Source organism: Oryzias latipes, chromosome 24 (assembly GCF_002234675.1).
Source record: "Oryzias latipes chromosome 24, ASM223467v1".
In the NCBI taxonomy this organism is placed as follows: domain Eukaryota; kingdom Metazoa; phylum Chordata; class Actinopteri; order Beloniformes; family Adrianichthyidae; genus Oryzias; species Oryzias latipes.
The window spans coordinates 1,695,929-1,716,958 of record NC_019882.2 but is presented as its reverse complement, the minus strand read 5'-3'; the positions used below and the strand labels follow the sequence as shown (position 1 = coordinate 1,716,958).

The 21,030-nt window shown below is 43.1% G+C and overlaps 1 protein-coding gene across 1 annotated transcript in view; it reads left to right on the top strand.

Annotated features, from left to right (window-relative positions):
- The window catches only part of nmbr (neuromedin B receptor), a 48,479-nt gene extending 32,904 nt beyond the window's left edge, over nt 1–15,575 (top strand). The window contains exons 4-5 of the mRNA XM_020714679.2: nt 13,061–13,299; nt 13,496–15,575. Coding sequence (XP_020570338.1) covers nt 13,061–13,299; nt 13,496–13,658 — 402 coding nt within the window. The 3' untranslated portion in view covers nt 13,659–15,575. The remainder of the gene's footprint in view (nt 1–13,060; nt 13,300–13,495) is intronic.
- Nucleotides 15,576–21,030: the final 5,455 nt, after the last annotated feature.

The window sequence follows — 21,030 nt, the reverse complement described above, 5'->3', positions numbered from 1 at the left end:
GCCCTTTCCTCTCATCACGGTCACTAACAGCGATGGTTCATGTCGGACGGCGAGGCGAACGACCACGCAGGCCCCCTCCCATCAGCAGCTCAGGATCAAAGTCGTGTGGATGTTTGAAAGCATTGTGTTGGGGAGAGGATTTCTGGTCTGAACAGATGAGAAAACCTGAAGCCACAACAAAATGCTTCGGCTGATGTTTGACGTCCGCCTGCTTTAACCAAGAACATGGGTCTACAGGTGAAAAAATGTTTACCTGCTGTCTTCTCAAAGAGGAATGTACAACAATTATATAGAAAAAAAATCAATGACAACATTAGCTTTTTTACTGTTAATGAGCTCCAGTAATTGGTGTTCTTCAGGAACAAAAGAAAATCCCATGAAGGACAGACGTGCGACAGAATGAGGACGTTTTTCGATGAACGACTGAAACTAACAAATGAGTTCTGTGTTTCTATGGTGTTTATTTCTGCGTTTTATCCCAAATGCATTTATTTCAAATACAACCCTTACATTGGAAACCGAACAAGGAGTAGCCTGTTTGCTACCAACCCTTTTTTTTCAACAGACTCCTGGCCAGTAAAAGCATTACAGGATTTTAGAACCAACTGTTTCCTATTACGGCAGTACAAACAAAACGTAACCAGCCTGTGCGCAACAAAGAAAAAAAAGGCATCTACTGCTGTTGAGGATAAAAACTTTTTTTCTTGATGAATCTGATCACGTTCCTTCTCAACAGACATATTTACAAATCTCACCGGGTGAATTCTGCATATTTGTATTTGTGTCCTGCTGTTGCATCCTGTCATTCATGTCTAGGGCACTTTAATTACATATTCTTTATAATAAAGCAATAAAGTATTTATACTCATGATAAACAAGCAGCACCGGCTTAAATAGGTGAAGCAGAAAGGCTTCAGGCTGAACTCAAGGGCAAAAAAAACAAAGACACCTATCGATCCACAAAAAAAGCAGTTCACCCCCACGGCTTCACATTTCACTATTCATTCATTCATTCATTCATTTTCTTAACCGTTTTTCCCTTTCGGAGCCTATCCCAGCCACTTGTGGGCGAAGGCAGGGGACAACCTGGACAGGTCGCCAGTCTGTCACAGGGTAGAATGTCCACAAACGCACACCCATTCACTCTCACACTCACACCTGGGACAATTTAGATTAACCAATCAACCTATGAAGCATGTTTTTGGACGGTGGGAGGAAGCCGGAGACCCCGGAGAAAACCCACGCATAGACGGGGAGAACATGCACTAGTGATGGGCAAATGCGTCACGTGACCAAAGACGTTTGAAGCTGTGAACGCCATTGCTGTTCTGCTTCATGCTCATTGGTTCAGTCTGTCACCGTGTCTCACTCGGAGCCACTGACGACTTCACAGAAAGGACAGATTTGAGAGGTTTGCTGCCGTATTCTGTAAGATGCATTTGATTTGATTTTGATTTGAAATGGTTTATTTCAAGAAACCAAGTAAGAATAATACACAAAAACAATGCAATCGGGGAGTGAACAAAACCCAGTCTTAGAGGTAATAATTGGAGCGTACCAGCATAAAACATCCAAAATGATCTCTAAACTGTACCACAGCCTCATTTCATGTCAGAAAAACACAACTTTATATGTTAAAGAAAAGTGGGAAAAAGAAATGTCCATCACTATTTCAGAGAAAGAATGGTATTCAACATGTGCATCAACACAGTCCTCTACCACATCACTGAAATGGAGGGAATTTCATTGGAAAAACCTCATGCGCTTCTTTATTACATCTTTAATTAAAAGCAAACTATCAGCAAATCCACAGATGTGTTGGAGACAGTGTGGTGCAGTAAAGGCAAATCACTCTCATATCTTCTGGAACTGTTCGCAAATAGGACCATTTTGGCATTCCATCCATCATGTCTTAAACTCTTTGCGCTACACAATCCCCTTCAAGCAGGTAGTATTACATCTGGGCAACATTTCTGAAACAGTCATTCCTCAAGATCAGTATTTGGTGAAAATATTCCTGATTGCGGCAAGGAAAGCAATAACCAGAAGATGGCTTAAGCCAGAACCACCAACCCTCACAGACTGGACTGAAATAGTGGAGGAGATTTATATCATGGAAAAGATGACTTTTGTTTTAAGATTGAGAGAAGGACATTTTAAGGCAAAATGGGACAGATGGACTGTATATAAAAACTCACTGGTCGATGTATGACATTTCTGGAATGGTGGCTGACATGTTCTATTTTTTTCTTCCTTGCCTTTTCTACTTATTTATTTTTATTTATTATTATCATCTTCTTTCTTTCCTTTTCTACTCTTTGTTTGTAAGACTTTATTTGTTTGATGTCATGTTCTAGTGTTATCTTGTTTACAAAAAATAAAAAATAAAACTTAAGTTAAAAAAACAACAACAATACAATCAGCAGAGATACATTCATACAAAGACGTATCAATGCAGGGTTGTGAGGTGATTAAGATGTCCAGAGTGAGTGAAAGTATTTTCAAAATAAGAGAAGACAAAACACATTAAAAAGCCATGAAGACAAACAACTCATCAGGTTTTCTGAATCGCTCCAAATCAATATTACAATTCTATAAATGCATTTTTTGCCATTACCTTTAAAGGTCTTTTCAAAAAAACTCAGAGCCAGTATTTAACCCTTTAAATAATTTGCTTTTACTGCACTCTTTGGAAGTTGTTCATAGAATTAGGAAAGAGAGACTGAATGTTTCATTGTGATGATGACAATGTTGTGTTGTGCTCTTTAGACGCTGCTATGCTGTCAGTTAGCGACGGTCCGAAAACAACGTTTTCCCCGCCCACCTGCGTTTGACGTTTTATTTTCCTGAGTCTTTACTTAAGGTGTTGAATGTGGTGTTTTAATGAGGTTCGTGGAATTATTTAAAGGTTTTAACAGTCTTTTGGGCTTTTTGTCACCTTGTTCCACTTTCCAATTCCATTTCGAACAGACTTATTTAAAATTAATCATTAAAACTATCCCAGGAAACATGTTTCCTGGTGTAAATGGTAAATGGCGTAGTCTTGTATAGCGCTTTTCTACCTTCCTCAAAGGCCCAAATTGCTTTCCACTCACAGTCCCATTCACCCATTGACACACTGATGGCTCCGCTGCCGAACATTGGCGCCAACCTTCCACCAGATTCAAGGTGGGGTTCAGTGTCTTGCCCAAGGACACTTGGACATATGGTGGGAATTAATGTGAGACCAATCAATCAAAGGTCGACCGCCCTACCGCTGCACCACAGCCCGCCCAGTGATGCAGTAGACTGGTGTGAAGCTCGTTCAAAGCCTTGTACCGACACTCTCTTTACTTGTGTTTCCATTCAAAGAGTCATTTTTTTATCCGTATTAACATTTCTTCTCCTTCATTTAGTTCTTTTATTTTCAAAAAGTCCTCAACTGGTAATAATGATAACTACATAAAAGTAATAGAGCTTCAAGGCAAAGCACCATAAAAAGTGGAAAAGCATCCCACCGAGCGGTCCGGCCCTCATCTACATGCACGTCACTTTGACCTCAACCTGATTAGGATTTAAACGGATAACTGCATGTGAGACCAAACGCCTTTTCACACCCTCAAGTCAGACTTCCAATCATCGTCATGGAATTAGTCTCATCTTTCTTCTGTATCTCTGTGGATGATTCATCTCATTACATTAAAATCCATGTCAACCCCGTCTGAGGGGGCAGCGATTCTCTCAATCCCATTTGAGACAGGAAAAATCCTCGGCAAATAAGATTTAATCTACTCGTCTTTTGGGGTCAAACAGGGACTGCTGTGGTAACGTCAGAAAGGGGAAAAGCTTCAGTTGTTTATGGTGAAAGCAATGCATCGTTGGTACCAACAGACCCACCACTCGAAGCTCATCAGAACATATTCCTGTCCAAATGTTTTTTATTTTATTTTTTTATTTTTTTTTATTTTTTTAACTTGTCCTGTCCAACAGCTGGGCAGACAGATGAGAGCTGAGGGCCTCTTGGGTTGGACATATTTTACTTTAACAAGAGGGGTTATTAATCTTCAGACAAACCAAAGGTATGTCTGAATAAACCCCTTTTGTAATTGAGGCCAAACTTTATTAATTTCAAACATGTCTGAAAATCTTTGGTGTTGGACCGGACAGAAAAGGAAAGAGGGGAAGAAGAGAGAGGGACGATAGAGAGAGAGGGGGTAGGGGGTGATAATAGGAGGGGAAGGGGGATAAGACCATGAAGCAGCATAAAGCAGCAAGTTTACTGGTTGTTAATCATTATGGTAAGGTTCAAATGTAAAAAAAAACAAAAAAAAAGGGCGGAGCCTGTCCACACACACACTCAAATGTTATAAACACACCTGCTAGTTGCAAAAATGTCCACCTGTCGACATGTACACAAAACAGATAGTGTTCACACGCATACTTATGCCTTAAAACCAACTAGTGTGAAATATTTCAGTCATTCAGTCTGTTGAGCTAACACCTGTGCTCAGGTGAGTGTTTATGTTCTTCTAAAATGGATGGTGGAACGTGAAAAGAAGGAGGGAGAGTGCCCAGCCATCCCCACCCCAAGACCCCCACCGCACCAGCAGCGGCAGCCGGAATCCCCCCAACGCCACACGGGAACCGGCAGGGAACAACCGCCGCCCGGGCGACCAAGCCTGCCACCCAGGCCAGGGCCAGCAGGGCCGCCGCAAGGCCCCCAGAGCCAGAGAGCAGGGAGGCACGGAGGGAAAGAGGGCGCCGCCCCAGCCCAACCAGGAGAGCAGCCCCCCCGCCGCGCCGGGAGAACCCAACGCAGGGCCCCACCGGAGAAGGACGCCCACAGCCCCAGACGAGCACCCCACCACCACCCAGGAGTTCCGGGCATCCCCCCGCCCCAACCCCAGGTACGAGCCAGGACCCCCCAAGGGAGACCCACTCCGCACTCCAGGCAGCCATCCGCCCGGCCCACGGTTGGTCCAGGGAGGAGCGAGGCAGGGGCCCGCCGCCCCCGCCCAGAAGGGGGGAACCCCGGGGAAAAAAGAGGGCCCACAAGGGGTGTTGTAAATATGGCCCGACCAGGCTCGGCCACAGTTGGAAATTTGGCGGGGCCCAGCACTCAGGAGCAAGGACCAGAACCCACCCCCCAGGGACACGAACCCCCGGCTCAGATGTAATGTGAACCCCCCCACCGCGCGGAGAGAGCACCGCCGGGCCCAGGAAGCCGGCACCCCGGGGACACAGCCGCCGTTGCAAAGGGGCCCGTACCCCCCACCAGGGAAGAGGCAGGGGACAGATGGTCCCATGTCCCACCTTCCTTGCAAAATGTGTGTGCGTGTATGTGTGTTTGAGAGAGTGTGTGTGTGCATGTGTGTGTGTTTATGTTGGGATGTATATATTGAGGGGGGAGGGGTGTGTGTACTAAGGGGGGTGCGGTTAAAATTGGCGGGTAGGGCACTAAGGGGACGTCTCCTGATTACTCACAGTGACGTCCCCTCACCCTCCCCACCAAGGGGCCCTAAATGTCTAAGGTGCGGTTAAAATTGGCGGGTAGGGTGCCAGGAGGACATCCGCTGCTTGCTGGCAGTGATGTCCAAGCACCCCCCCTACCAAGGGCCCTACATGTCTAAGGTGCAAATAAAACCGAAAGAGGGGGGGCCCACTCCATACGGCAACCACAGGAGGGGGGTCACTGCCTAGTAAACCCCCCCCCCAAGGCTCATCGCAGGCTAAGCCCCCCACCCCCTCACCCTATTATTAGGTTATATGAGGAAGGGGGTAAGTTGGGGACAGATGATAGACTGTCCCCCGGTGGTCAAACAGCCGTCCCCCGCCCCCCCCCCCAGCAAGGGGGCCAGGCCCACCCAGCCCCGGGGCCCCACCCCCGGAGGCGCAGACACCCCAGGCCCAGCACCACCACCCCCACACAGAGAGAGGGGAGCCAGAAAGCGCCGGCCCCCCCCGGAGCAAGCCCAGGCCCCCACCCCCAAACGCCGGCCCTAGAAGAGCTCTGGTCAGGCCTCGACGGGACCGAGGCAGCCAACCGGCCGGGGAAACCGCCGATGGCCGGTCCAAATGTTTTTTAAAGGTTATGTCTCACTCTGGAAAAAGACAGATATATATATTGTAAATCTAGATGGTTTTCTGTCCAGAGACAAAATGTGCAGCCTGTACTCAAACTCCTGACCCCAAAAAGACAAATGGTGAGTCTTCAAATGTTTGATATGTTTTGGCGGTTGTAATGAAGTGTTTGTCAATAAACCAGAGTCTATTTGGTTTCTTCTCTTCTTCCATGGAGATGCTGAACAAAAGCTTAAGCAGCATCATTTCCTTCATTGTTGCTGCTGGTAGAAGCTGATGTACATCCATGTCAAGCAGCGACCAAACCTGTTTCATTTGCTGTTTTTCCAATGTCTAAATATTTGGATTCCTGCTCTTAATTTAGGATCTTAAAGTTATTTTCAGGGGAGATTACCCAAAAGTTCCCCTGGATACAAAATCAGTTTCTTTGACGGTCTAAAAATGCCTCTTCTTGTTTGATTGTTGTTTATCAATTCCCGTTGCCTGCACGTTCTGACAGACTGTTGACAAGACTAGGACGAGCTCCATCAGGTCCCTCTGACCTCAAGAAGAAACAGGAAATGAGAAAGACGGAAAAGTCATCCATCCTTTTTTTACAACCTGCTTTACCGGTCATCGGATGCTGGGACCAACAGAGAAAATCAAAGACTGAATTGATTGGAAACCAAAAAAGAAAACTTAGGATGAAAAAATGAATTGTGCTAAAAGAGAAAACATGTGGAACATAAAGAAAATGAATTGCACATCCTGTTTTCAACGTGATTTATTTCTTATTCCCTTGGAAGGAAACGGTAAACGAGTTATGAGTGCATGTGAAAAGACCGGCCTGAGGCTGCAGGGACGATTGCATCAACAAAAACCGCTGAGCCTAATGTTCAAATGAACAAGAAACATGGACACATAAACGCTGTGATCCAATTCTTCATCCTGAGTTCCAGAAATCACATTTTCATCCCGGAGTGTCCTTTCAGAGGGAAACGCAGTGACAGTTTATCAACATTATTGAAAATCATGACAACACGACCTCAATACATCAGGAGAATTTCCTCTGGAGATGAATCTTTATTATTATTAGCCTATAGAGGGATTTCAACACATTATCTCGGCCGTCACTTTTTCAGCCACTGTTTCTACGAGTGAGAGATCCGACTTGGAACAAGTCCACCTACATACTTTAGGCAGCAGCATTTTTCAACCAGTGTGCCATGAGACACACGGCCAGGTGTGCTGTAGGAAATTACTCATTTTCACTAGTCTAAAAAACATTTACCATCACCAGGACATCAAGCCGGTGTCACACAGCCGCTATGTACATTTTGCACATTTTCCATGTATGAAATTTACATATTATTCATAAGTGTTTCTTGTGTTTGTCACCAATCCATGTGCACAGACGTCCGTTGAGGTTTCGGCTGAAGGGTCTGTAGGGGAATGTCAAACAAACTTTTCATACATGAACCACCGATGTCTAACTTTTATATCGCAAATACGGCGCACGTCATGTTTACATGACGTAATTGATGCATGAATCTCTAATGAAATGCGTATAAACAGCACAATAATCATGGTTCATGTTCTTGTTCTTTGCATTCATTCGTACTTCTTCTGTGGTTTGATTGCAGTTCATTTGTGATCCATCTGTGGAAATTTAATGGGAAGACCACAACTTTTCTTACTTTTTCCACATATATTCACGTCTGACCAATTTTCATCTACCTAATTTCCCCATCGTGGGATTAATAAAGTATCATTCGTTCATTTTTTCTTTCACAATTTGCATAAATTGGACGCAGTGGCTGTGTGACACAGCCTACAGATCTGTGTTCCTCCAAACAGGACTAGGTTTCACACTGAGTAGTTAAAGATAAGCAAGATCACAAAAGACTGTTTTATTGATGTTTATTTGATTTCTATTTATTATTTTTTTTCATTTAACCTTTATTTACCCAGGAATTGTCCCATTGAGATTAAGAATCTCTTTTTCGAGGGAGTCCTGGCTAGAGGGGAAACAATAAATTACATTTACAATAAAAATGTCAACATTAAAAACAAATAAAAATTAGAACTCATGTAAAACAGGTACAGGAAAGTTTGATCAGACTGACTGATGTTGCCGAACTTTAGCCGATTACTCACTTTTTTGGAAAAGTTGGATCACTTAAGATGTCTCCACCAATCACTCTTGGAGTTTTTATCAGCACGTCATCAGTCTAACCAATCAGACGTGGTTAGCGTCCTCACTTCCTTGTTCCGACAAACATCGGCGAGTCTCTCAGTTCCAACAGCTAAGGACTGTGTTTAGGAGTGTAGCGTCACGCGGGATCCGCTGTCAGACCGTGGAAAAAGGGCAATGTAGAAACTTCTCTACTGTAGTGAGTTACATAACAAAGCACTGCCGCTTTTCGCCTTTTCAGATTACTCTATTACTTTAAACAGTTACTGTAGTCGAAAGCATGTAAACACTTGAGCTGGAACTTGTGTTACAAGTCCCTCTCTGATCTTCTTTTGATCCATTTCCATGTAATCAAAGGACCATTCCCACTGGTCCTTTGATTATTATTATCAAATCTGAAAAACTGTTTTTTAGGACATAATCTCTGCAGAGCAGCAGGAGTTCATCAGAATTTCACCTCTGAGTTGTGAACCCTTGATGCAGAACAACCCAACCCCATATCACATCATCCATCTGATTACACTCTCTCCCGCTGCTTACAGCCCCTTACAAACCTGGCCTAACATCATGACTCCAACAAAAATGGCGATCCACATCGTAGCTATCCAGCCGCACAGTTCAGATCCAGATTCCAGCTCAGACGAGGAAAACAAAGACGGTCGTGGATCAGTTTGTCTGCAGGTGGATGATCAGAATGGAGCAGAGTAACTAGCTTCTTCATACAGCATTTTCATTTGCTCCTGATTCTCAACCATGCTAGGAGATCATGGTAAAAACACCAAAAACAGCATTTTCATGGGAATGGGTCTTAAAATTGCTCATGAGAATTTTCCTTTTTGTTTTTGTGCTGGAAGGTTTTTTTTCTTATCATGTATGGTTCGTACCAGGGAGGATCGTGGTGGCCTGTCTGGATCACACCAGCGTTTGGAGAAGCTTTTAAACCTGCCAAACAAAGTGAATCCTATGAGAAAACAAACGCTGGTGGGGAACAAATAAGAGCTAAAGGTGTCATTGTTAATCTACACTCACACTGTGCAAAAGGAGAACCAGACTGATCGCTTCAAATGCAAGCAAGTGCTGAATGGAGGACCTAATGTTGCCCTGCCGGTTTAGCTCGTGCTGGTCTGCGGCGCCTTCCGAATGGAGGACCTAATGTTAACATTTATCATAATTATAGTAAAGCAGTTTTGCATGACATTTGATTCAAAAAGGTTGTCACATTTGAAGTGGTTGTTAATCAGAGGAGGGAGTTGCTTTCAGAGTCGTGAATATCATCCAACTGCGGTTTAGTCCACATGGACTCCAGCGTTTCCAGCAGCAACCGTTGCAACGCGACGCTGTCTGTGATGCTCCACCCATGACGCGTGGACACGGTTTGTGACTGACAGCAAAGCCACAACAAGAGGTGGCGCATGTGACTGAAGAGTTCACAAAGAAGAGCAGCAGGAAAGAGAAAAGAGGCTGAGAAACTGACAGGCGTGGAACAAGAAGGAGCCTCAGATGAATAGACGTCACATGAAAAGAAAGGGAGATGGAAGAACAGCAGGTAGAAGCATAGAAGCTCAGCAAGACAGGAAAAAACGGTAAAGAGAAACACGTGTAGATAAAATAAATACCTAGTTAATACAGACCTATTACTGCTTGCCTTATTTGAATTTTCTCGACTACGGTTAAATCAGTTTAGCAGTGGAGTGCTGCTGTCCATGTAACCAATAGGCTATAATCTATCATCGCAAGTACAGAGTCACTTAGTAAAAACATCACGAGACCGAGATCACATTCCACTTTCCAGCATTTAGAAACCTAATTACCGTGTGCTTCAAACGGATTCATCAGCAGCTAAATACTTTTTTACTTCTACATTTTTCCTATTCCCCAAGTTTGGAGCTGATAACCCCTAAAAAACACACCTTTCTGGAGTTCCTGCACAGAAAGACACAGCAAAAATAACAATTACAAGTTTTTCGTCATCGCAGCAGCCTATTTCCCAGAAGGCTTTGCAGAGTTTACCTTCTGTTACAGTTTACAGCTTTCAGTTATTGCTGACATTTGGGTCTGTTCTAAACCGTCAGAAAACAAGCAAATACTTGTATCCATATGTGCACATTAGGAAAAGATAAACAGGTCAGATTAGGAATGTGACCAAGAATTGTGAAATTTCTTCTTTATCTTATTTCGTTTATGGCTTTGAAGATAGATGAGTATCCAAAAATGTACTCTAAAAGTCCAACTTCTTTGAAGAAAGAAGAAAGGACAAACGTTTGTGTCGGGGATATCCAAAAGATGTCTTGAAATGATTATGGGATGGCCACAGGACCTACAACCTGGGCCATTTTGAGGCTTGAAATAAATGGGATTGTTTGACACATGCAGCTCTGACCAGGGTGGCAGAAGGGTAAAGAATTGGACTTAGGTGACTCCTCCCCCCTGGAGTTCCTAACAGGAGGTACCCGCTGGCTCCAAGAGGCCAAAATCCCATTGACTTCAATAGAGAAATAAACAGCTGTTACTCAGTCTTTCCTTTGGTAATTAATTAATTAATTATAATCATTATTTTCACAATGTTTTTGTCTGTAGTTTAAATTATTCAAGTTAAAAACTGACCATTCAGATGCCTTAATAAAAGTAGGTGGAGCCCGATGGTCCCCACGTCCGACGAAAAATTATGAAAATTATCCTTTCTAGTGGTAGGGCTGTGGCCTTCCAACAAGCTCACTTTTGATTGGTGAGTGTGGTTGCTATAGAAACGTCTGGCTCCAATATGGCAGCATTCGCATTGCGAAAAAAAGCTACGGCTAAATTGATTTCCTTTGGCTGCAGTTGGAAGTGAATGATTTTCTATGGGTGACGTTGCACTCCCTCACTCCTGTTCACAGATACAGTCAATGTTTACAGCGAGGCTAATTCTTCAGGGGGCTGCACCGTGGTGTGGGGTGGTCAAAGCCAATAGACGTTGGTTCAAATCCTGCAACCAATTCCACTCATGTCTTCTCTCTTTGCTGGCCTAAACCTTCCGCTGAGATTGAGATGATGACTGAGATCTGACCACAAGTTTCCCTTGAAGGACAAACCCTGACAAAGGACAAAGGGATCCAATTTAATATTGGATCCCATGGTGTCATCTGATCAGAACCATTTCTAAAGGGAACTTGTGTCTCATACTGAAGCCAAAACAGGGGGAACACCTTCTCCATGTTTGGACCAATCCCCCAGATTATTACAGACATTACAGTGTCTTTTCCTCCTGTGCACCTCGAAAAATGTCGAAGTGATGCTGAGAAAAGCAGGAGGAAAAGCAAATGTATCAGCTCCTGAGGAAAAGAAAATGTCTTTTCTGAAAGCTCTGGCCTTTAGCGTCCACATTATGAGCCCAAACACAGACTCCTTTCTTTTCTGTCCATTTTTATGAATTTTGAATGAGAAGGTTGAAATTGCTCTGGGCTGAATTTGAGCCAGCTCGCTGGAAAAGGTGATGGACTTGAAAAAAACAGAAGACTTTTTTTGCTCATCTAAAAGCATCAGGCACATGTGAGGAACTACCAACAATCAGAGGAAGTCATTGAGGATGTCTGAAAAAGCTCCAATAAAACCATATTTATTGTATTTTTGAGAGGTTGTTTACAGACAGAAACAGCTGACCTATTTAACAAGTGTTTGAATGTTATGAAGCTTTTTCATTCATTTCTTCCATCCTTTACAGCATCTAAGCGGGTTAACAGTCAGTGATGACACTGGACCGTTAAAGGAACTGCTGCTTTGACTGGTGTCCATTCCACCGTGTCATTTGTCTGTCTTCTTATGTTAGTTTCATTAAAAGAACTTCTAGTTTACACGTTTTTGTTGACATTGTAATGCTTATATTGGTTCTACTTTGCCATGTTTGTGTCACATTTGTGTGATAGAAAACACAGTTGGCCCATTTACACTGTCCTCTCTTATTTGAACTGACGTGACTTGGACCAATTCCAAAGACTAGAAGGACTTGTACAAGTTACTTAATAGTTGAAAATATGAAAGATGTCATTGATTTGTAATAAAAGACTTCAGATTTGTCCAAAAAAATTGAACTTGAGTTGTAGGACTTGAAATTTGACTTGGACATATAACTACACATAAGGACGTTGACCTGGTCTTGTAGTAACAATTGTGGGACTTCAATTGAATTTGATACCAAAGACTTGTGACTCGATACTTTGAAACATCACAAAAAAACTTGAGAGTTGACTTGGACATGTCACAAAGAGACTTGGGACTTGATTTAATATGTAATTAGATGTAGGACAGTTGACTTGGCCTTGTGATAAACATAGGACTTTATTTGAATTTGATATTAAAGACTTGGGACTTGTCTTGGTCCTGTGACAAAGAGACTTGAGACTTGACTTGGATAAATGTGACACAAAAAAACGTGGTACTTGACTAGGGCATATGACAAAGAGACTTGGACATGTAACGATTAGACTTGGGACTTGCAATCAAAACTAAGACAAATGAAGACACAACAAAGTTAACTAAACTGTTGAGATGGAAATGTCTTTATAGTTCAGATCAAAGAGATGAAGAAGTGCTCTGATAATAAAATGTGTTTTCATCCATTTTATGCATTTATGTACCAAAGCCAAAGTCTACATTCATCTACAGCCTCTAAAGATAGCAGACCATTAAAACAAATGCAGGTCAAACCCGCAAACGTGTCTACTTTAAGGAGCAAAGGTTCAGACCTCTGCTCTTACTCTACATTGTTACCACTGGGTACTTTTTTCTGAGTGTCCCTCTGAAGTTTGTCAATACTTTGCCTGACCAGCTCTTCCATCTCTGCTCTTCCAGATGGAGACCAGGAAGCGTCTGGCTAAGATCGTGCTGGTTTTTGTGGGCCTCTTTGCTCTATGCTGGTTTCCCAACCATGTGCTCTACATGTACCGGTCCTTCCACTACCACCAGATGGACCTGTCCGTGGCCCACCTAGTCATCACCTTGCTGGCCAGAGTCCTGAGCTTCTCCTCGTCCTGTGTCAACCCGTTTGCCCTCTATCTGCTCAGCGAGAGCTTCCGCCGACATTTTAACAGGTCAGACTTACCATTGAAACCCCATAAACCTACAGACATGACTTTAAAAGACCATTTTAATGTTCCTTAACAGAAGAGTGACTAAGATATGACAAAAACATGTCACACTTTAAACATTCCCTCGCATTTCCGAGGGCAGTGTGAACGTTGTGTCGCATGTTTCAATTGGTTCACTTGGAATTTCTTCCTCCGTCAGTCAGCTGCGATGTGGTCGAGGTCCCAACCCTGAGCGCCAGGCTAGCTACCTGCACAGCACCTCCCACATCCGCCTCACCTCCATCAAGAAGACAGCGCCCACCGCGACCATCATGGCTCCTGCAGCCAACGGCAATGCCAGCAAGCAGGAAGCGGCGCTGTGAAAAAGCTCACGTGTTCCTGGAGATTTTGTGAATGTACGGGACTCCTGGGGGAGAGTCCAGTTTGGACGAGGATAAGAAACTACAATGAGAAGCCTTTCCAACAGTGGCTCCACCTTTTTGGACTCCATTTTTACATCGTCAACCTGGCAACCAAAACAAGAAGTGCCTCCTGGAATTAAAAGAGAACAGAAAAGGACTACACTAACTATATATTCTCATTTGCTATTGTTCTGCATCTGTTTAAAGTTGTTACAGAATTCATTCCCTGCAGAAATGATGGTGGAAGCAAAACAACCCCATACTGACCATGTGAGCTCCTAGCTTATGACTCTGGGCTGAATCGTTTTCCTTTGGTTTCTTTGGTTCCTTCGGTTGCCACCAAGCAAACATTTCAATATGGACCCCATATGGTTTACCTGTGGGCTGATTTGATTGGTCCCAAGTGGGTTTGTCCTCAGGTTCCATGGTACCCCCAAATCTTTAGCCCATTTGAGAACCAAGTGGGATTTTTCTTGTAATTTATTTTTCTTGTTAAAATTTTATTGATTTTTCTTGTAATTTTTGTGTGACCCAGCTGGGTCCTATATGGGTGTAGTTTATTTTTTCCAGAGGGTTCCACTGAATCTACAGGCAAATCTCACTTGGTTCCCACATGGGCAAACATTTGGGGCCACCATGGAAATCCACAGACACTTGGGGCACATTAAGTCAGCCCACAGGTAAAGCATATGGGGTCCATGTTGACTATAGGTCATTGAAACCAGATTGGTAAATGTTCAGAGGCTCTTTTTATCGTTGTTTCTACCCAAACCCCTTTGTTCTGAGTAAGTAATGATAGTCATCTCTCTTTCTATACAGCTTGCCATAAATATGAAGGGCTGAACTGACTTCCCCCTTCTTCCCAAGTATAAACTGGAAATTACTGAGGTGACCTACATGAAGCTTTCATTTGTGTTCCAGAGCTTTCTTCCATGTGCGTTGGGCATTGTCCTCTCTTTGCTGTTGAGAAAGTAACATTTTTTTTTCTTTTATCCCCCATTGGTTCATTCAGTGAGACCTCTTGAAAGAAAGTGTCTTTTTCCCCGTAAGTTTCTGACAGAAACTGTTTTCGTTCTTTGCTATTTTGAGGTTTTTAGTGGTTGGTTTCCTTGTGTTCCCTGAGGGAAAACCTCCTCCATGTGTCACGGACATTCCACCCGTTTAACATTCCAATGTTTCCCATTGACAGTGATGCAACAAGAGTTTCACACAGATGCAGGACAATACTTTTCTTCTAAGTGACATTTCTGTCTTGTGAGTTTGAAAGTGAATCAAGCGAACGTTCATTACAGACGTCTTTGACAATTTCCTTTATTATAAATAATGACCACGTTTTTACATTGTTGTAGAACTTTTGTGTGTCACTCCTGACCTGCCGGGCACGCCACTTCATGATTCCTGATGCCGCAATTAATTACCTGCAAGTGACTAAGATATATTTTCAATTATCCCAAATGAATAATTTGCACCTTCTTTCGTTATAGGAATTCTAATGTTTTTTTGAAGTGCTGTGAAATTAGTCAATACAGGGATGAATACTGGGATTGCATCGAGCATGCTTCTGAAGCGGAAAATCTGCAGCAGACTTTCCGCACACAAAAAAAGGGATTGAATATGACGAATATTCATGGTGGGTGCACAAACAAACAGAGCCATGCATTTGAATGTCATCGGCTTTGTGTTGCTGCTTCAGACTGTGTGCACATGCAGAGGTGTGTACAGCATTCCACTTTTCACGGTTTCTCTTACGTCTTTAAGAAGTTTGATGTGTTTGCTTGGCATGCTTCTTCTATTCTGTGCTGGAAACGTTCACAAACGTGTAATAAACGTTCTTGAATTACCCCCCCCCCCCCCACCACCATTAAACAATTCTAAAATTATTTGTTGTCATTTCTACATTCAGAAACCTTTGAGACAGTTGGGAACGGCGTAACTGCTGGTTGTCATCTGCAGCCCTCCACTCTGAATGGATGATCAAAAATAAGTGGAGCTGAGATTGCAATGAGTGGACGACTTACCAAAGCCCTTAAATGCAGTTTTGTTGGCTGTAAATACAGCGAAGGAAGACGGCAGGAATGCAGGGCTGGATGACAGATTAATTCGAAAATAGGCTGACTGATTCATTCATACCGTTCGATATGATTCACAACTGCTCTTGAGCGCGTAAGTGGTTCAGAGTGGAGCTCCGACCACGGCGAGGGAGATGCTTTAATGTTTCAGGCGGCAACAGAAAGTGTTCAAGAGACGACACATTCAAAGATTCCCATTCTGACTGGAGGTGTGAGTGGTGGACCTCTATTATGCTGCTAGGATGGAGACAAAGTCAGGACTTTACAAGAAATTTGTTGTAGGAAGACATCCCATAAACATCGCAAAGCGGTTAATCGAACTTTGTATTAAATGGAGCATTATTTCCTGCTGAAATATATTAGTATTTAGTATGGTGTTCTGTTATATTTCCCTGGCATAATAGAGATGACTTTGCAGGAAATGCACATGACATGGCTATTTTGAATTTTCACACTTTAAGGTTTTAGGAGACGCGAGCACGAGGTAATCATTATTTCTATTCCAGTAAAAAGAGGTGGAGGAGGATGGATAAATAAGATTTAGAAAACCTGAACGCTGCAGCGCTGAGCTTTCTGAGGTTTTGTGGGGCGACAGCATCAAAGCTCGTTGGTCAAAGAGACTCTTAAAGAAGGCTGGTTCTGAGATGAGGATGAGTCTAGGAGCTCCAGAGCTGCTCAGACAAATGTTGCATCAGCTCATGATGAACACCATGCTCAGTGGGTGGGGTTGTTCAGGGCCATTCCAGCGATGAGCGCACCAGATACGCAAGTGGCAAATCTGTCCCTAAATCCTGATTACTGGGTAATCAAATGAGATTTATAAACCTTAAAGACAGAAGGGAACTTAAGTTCTGAAACTCCAATATTCACAAGAGGGCTGCTGGCCGACACCAAGAAACCGCCAGAGGACCTCCCAAACACCCGAGGCAATCAATGATAACAACAGAATGATCTAAACCTTCACTAAGGTTGTTCAGGACTTCCGCATTCAAGAAATGATGCTCAAACGTGGGCGTGGCCTTCTGTGTCACTGGTGACCTATCAGCTCATCACGAGACTTTGTCTCTTTGGTTCTCCTGACTGCAGAAAAGACGTTTCCTTTTGGCTCAGGCTGGGTTTCGCTTCCACCTCTTCATGAATCTATATAAATCCAGTTCTTCAACAATCCCACAAAACATCAATTCACTGAGGTGATCCATATCCAGACGCAGGCCACAAAACGTAGTACACTTGAAGTTTTTTTTAAGGATGTATACTACAGCGCATGTACATGTTGTGCAGGAATAAGAATAACCGGATGCTTCTTCAGACTAAATTAGAAGTTAACAATCTATAGTTTGTAAACAATAATCTTCCTGTATACTGCCTCTGTACTTGCAGTATACTAAACCAGATTACTTTTTGCTAATGGTCTGTTAGAACTTGGGGCTGCAGAGAAATAGGAAACCGTCACTGTGAAGCAGGACTGCAGGGAAGAGGAACGTTGCCCGAGCTGCACAGGTGGATGCAACCAACCTGATGACAGACAGCTGACAGGCAGAAAGAAAGATTGAAATCTTAAAGGGAAACTTGGCAGAAAAGACACGCAGCAGTAAGATTGCAGTACTTGACACAGCGTAATCAGTGACAGTAGGATTTGTGCCCAAGGATCTGCTACAGATAATGACGGAAGTCACAAAAGGATAAAAACTGCAGTAGAGCCAGAAATATCTACATGGGAGCACAAAACAGCTGAAACTGTGCAACATGTCATAGTCATAATGAATTCCTTAAAGAGATTGTGACAAAAAAGTCTGCTTGGATTCTTCAAACAAAATGATTGACAAACTGGAAGATTCAAAAAACCCAAAGAACCCATTCATGAACTTTATTTTTAACAGATGCATTTTCTCTGCTGTGTTTCTTAACGGAGTTCAGCCTAAACACATTGGATGCACACTGTAAAACTCATTTTCTTTATTCATACTTCTACAGTCTTTGCCCACCTCTGTTGTTCTATTCGATGGCAGTTAAGTATTTAAAATCATTTTTGGATTTTATTTTGCATAATCCAAAGAAATGTGGATTGATTGTTTGATTAGTTCCACCTTTTTATTAAGCAAAATTGTAGGCAGCACCAACAATGTTTCAGAGGTAAATTAAATCAGTTGGTGAACAGATTTGGGGCAGAAACTGGACTCCAATAAAGAGACTTAAGCTTCTTTTTTGAGTGTTTTTTTCCTAAATCTAGCTGTTAATATTCTAAACCAGCTCCAAAGAAAACACACAAACTGATTGTCACTGTGTGTGTTTGTTTACGGATGAAATTAGGCCAACTGTTACCGAGTTGAAAACTGCAGCTCCTCTGCGTCAATCCATCATAATGATGCCAGAGCGCCCAAAGTTTGAATTCTTTATGTTTACCTTTCTCCGTCTTTGTGCCCCTAATCTTTCAATCCTGTGGTAAGCCTGTTCAGATGGACGCAGCCTTGTTTATGGCCTCCAGCGGCTGGATGAATTCATGGATGTATGCGTTTGCATGTTTTATCAGACATCCCAGGTTTACATGGAAATTATCCAGCTGCTGTGGCCCCAGATCTGCGCGCTTCTTTACAGAAAAAGCAACTTGTGTTTGGGATTTTTGGAAAAGAAATTTAAAAACAAGGCCGACAGCCAAATTCACTGCCTGTGTCGTTATCTGCATTAAGTTTAAGGTCTAAAATTATCAATACATTTACCTTAATGTCACCAGGATGCATGTTAGCCCTTATATTCTTAAAGCAGAGAAAAAAAACGAAGGACAGTCACTGATTGGTTGAGAGATGGGTTAGATTTTAATATTCTGTCTATTTACAATTTTTTCTAAAACTGTGAGCTATCTGAAGCACTTTCACACTAAAGTCAAAGAAAAGACCGCAATGAAAGGTCCAGACACATTGTGTCATTGTATATGAGAACTGGACTGAGTGACCCCTCCCCCTTGGCTTTCCAAACAGGAAGCACCTGCCGGTTCCAGGAGACCAAAATCCCATAGACTTCTTTGAAGAAATAAACAGATGTCACTCAGTCATTCGATTGGTCAGAATGATCATTCTGGCTCTGCTAACCCTTTCTTTAGTTCAAGTTACTCAAGTTTTAAATTGACCAATCAGATGCCTCAATAATAGTAGGCGGAGCTTGCTGGCCCCGACATCTAGTATTCAAAGCATTTAATTGACAGATTTCGTGCAGCCCGTTTCCAAGTGGTAGGGGTGTGGCCTTCCAACAAGTTCCTTCATGATGAGTGAGAGAGGTAGCCATAGAAACGTAGACTGACTTGGACCAATCCCTGCCTACTAGCGACATCTGGCTCCAAACGGCGGCGTCCGCATCGCAAAAAAAAAAAAAAGGCTGACTGACCATTTTCTGTGGACGACGACTCGGTCCAGTTCTCAGATGCAGTCATTAATTCCGCCTCCCAGGGGTCCGTTCTGTCCGGAAGTTGGAAGCTAGGCTGCTGACGATCCAGCCGTCTCCGTTCGGTGTCTGGCTCAACCGTCGCCGCTCCACTCGCTGCTCCCCCGTCAGACAGGAATTCGTTTCAGAAATCAAATTTACGGCTGGAATATAATTGAAAAGTCATGGACTGTTGAGTGCAGAGATGAATAAATCACTGAAAGCAGAGTGAGAAACTACTGTGCTCCTATTTACACCCACCAGGTTGACTGAATTTTCTGACTGTGTCTGACAGAGTGAGAGGTTTAGTTTTGCTCAGTAACACTGGATTTGTTTAAATGCTCATCCTTCCATCACATTAAAATGGCCCAATCTGCAGGTTAAGATTTAAAGATGAACTGATCAATATGGCTTTGATCCATCATGTTGTTCAGATCGTTCCTTCAGTCTGTCAGCAGGAAACAGAGCAGTAGAATGACTCAATGGACCGGGTGAATACTCGATTCTGATTGGCTCCTGGGTGTGGATTAAAAAGTGATCATCCCCAGTGATATGGCAAACCTAAAAAAGAAGTTCTGCTCACACAAACCAAATCTTCTACATCACTGAGCTCTTTCAAACAGACCCTTCATCATCTTACAAGCGGTCAGAGGTGAACTTTCTCTTTGAACTGATGCTTTAACACAGTGTTTTTTAACCTTTTTTGAGCCACAGCACACTTTAACCTTGACAAAAATCCTGGGGTACACCAGCTTCTACAAAAAAAAAAAAAAAAAAAAGAAACAAGATCTGCTGCTGAAAATGGCTGCATTCCACGTCATTCAATGATTTTATCATAAAATGGTACTGACTCAGAAAAATACACCGTTTACACACAGACTGATCTGAGAAGTACGGAGCCCCCCAGGTGCCAGTATTAAAAAGAATTTTAAAAAATCTGCTAAACCGTCCCGATGGACTGCTAAACCGTGCCCACAGATCAATCAACTGTGATCGTAATGTTGCGCAATCGCACGCTCGCACATTGCTCGGAGACTTCTGTTGAGAGTTTTGATTCATACATGAATCATGTTCGGCCTGCAATAAGTGTTGGGGGGCCTGGGACTAATGATGACCTCACACTATTTGATTGGCCGTACGCTGGTCCGATGACGTGTAAGACAGTGATTGATCTGGACAAATTACGGTGCAACATTGGAAAAAGAAATTGGGTTTCGTTGTAATCACATCTGCGCCGTAGAGCGAGATGATCTTCTAAACAGGCTTTTAGAAGTGGTCATGATTATTATTAAGTGCATATTTGCTTATAGTTTTTTAAATCAGTGCGGCCAGTGGGAGCACAATTTGATTAATCCGATTTTTATTTAACCACCGGCCCCTGCGGGCTCCGTGGAGAAAAAAAGATTGAAGTAAAAATCTGTATTAATCTTTCAATAAAGATGTGCCCTGAATAAAGTCTTTTAGCATCTTTTTGCTTCCAGACTGGAACGTCTCCTGAAGCCTCTCTGCCTCTCTAAGCTCTCCCACCCGTGATTCCATCGAGGACTGAACAAAGGCTGCAGACCGGTCAGATCTGTGCTCGTCACTTAAACCTGCAGCGACACGTTAGCATTCAGCGAGGCCGGCCGCCTCTGACCACGCCAGCTTCTGTTCGCACTCTGAAGCGGCTAATTGGAGCGGAGGAGCAAAAACATGAGAGCTTGTACTGAAAATGAAACCAGAGATGAGATGAGAGGTAATAGGAAGTGAGGAGGACAGAGAGGAGAGGAGGCGCAGGAGCCTCTGTCTCCACATGTTAGGAGGTTTACAACTGTTGTTTTGAACTGCCGTAACAAATAGGGTCACATGGA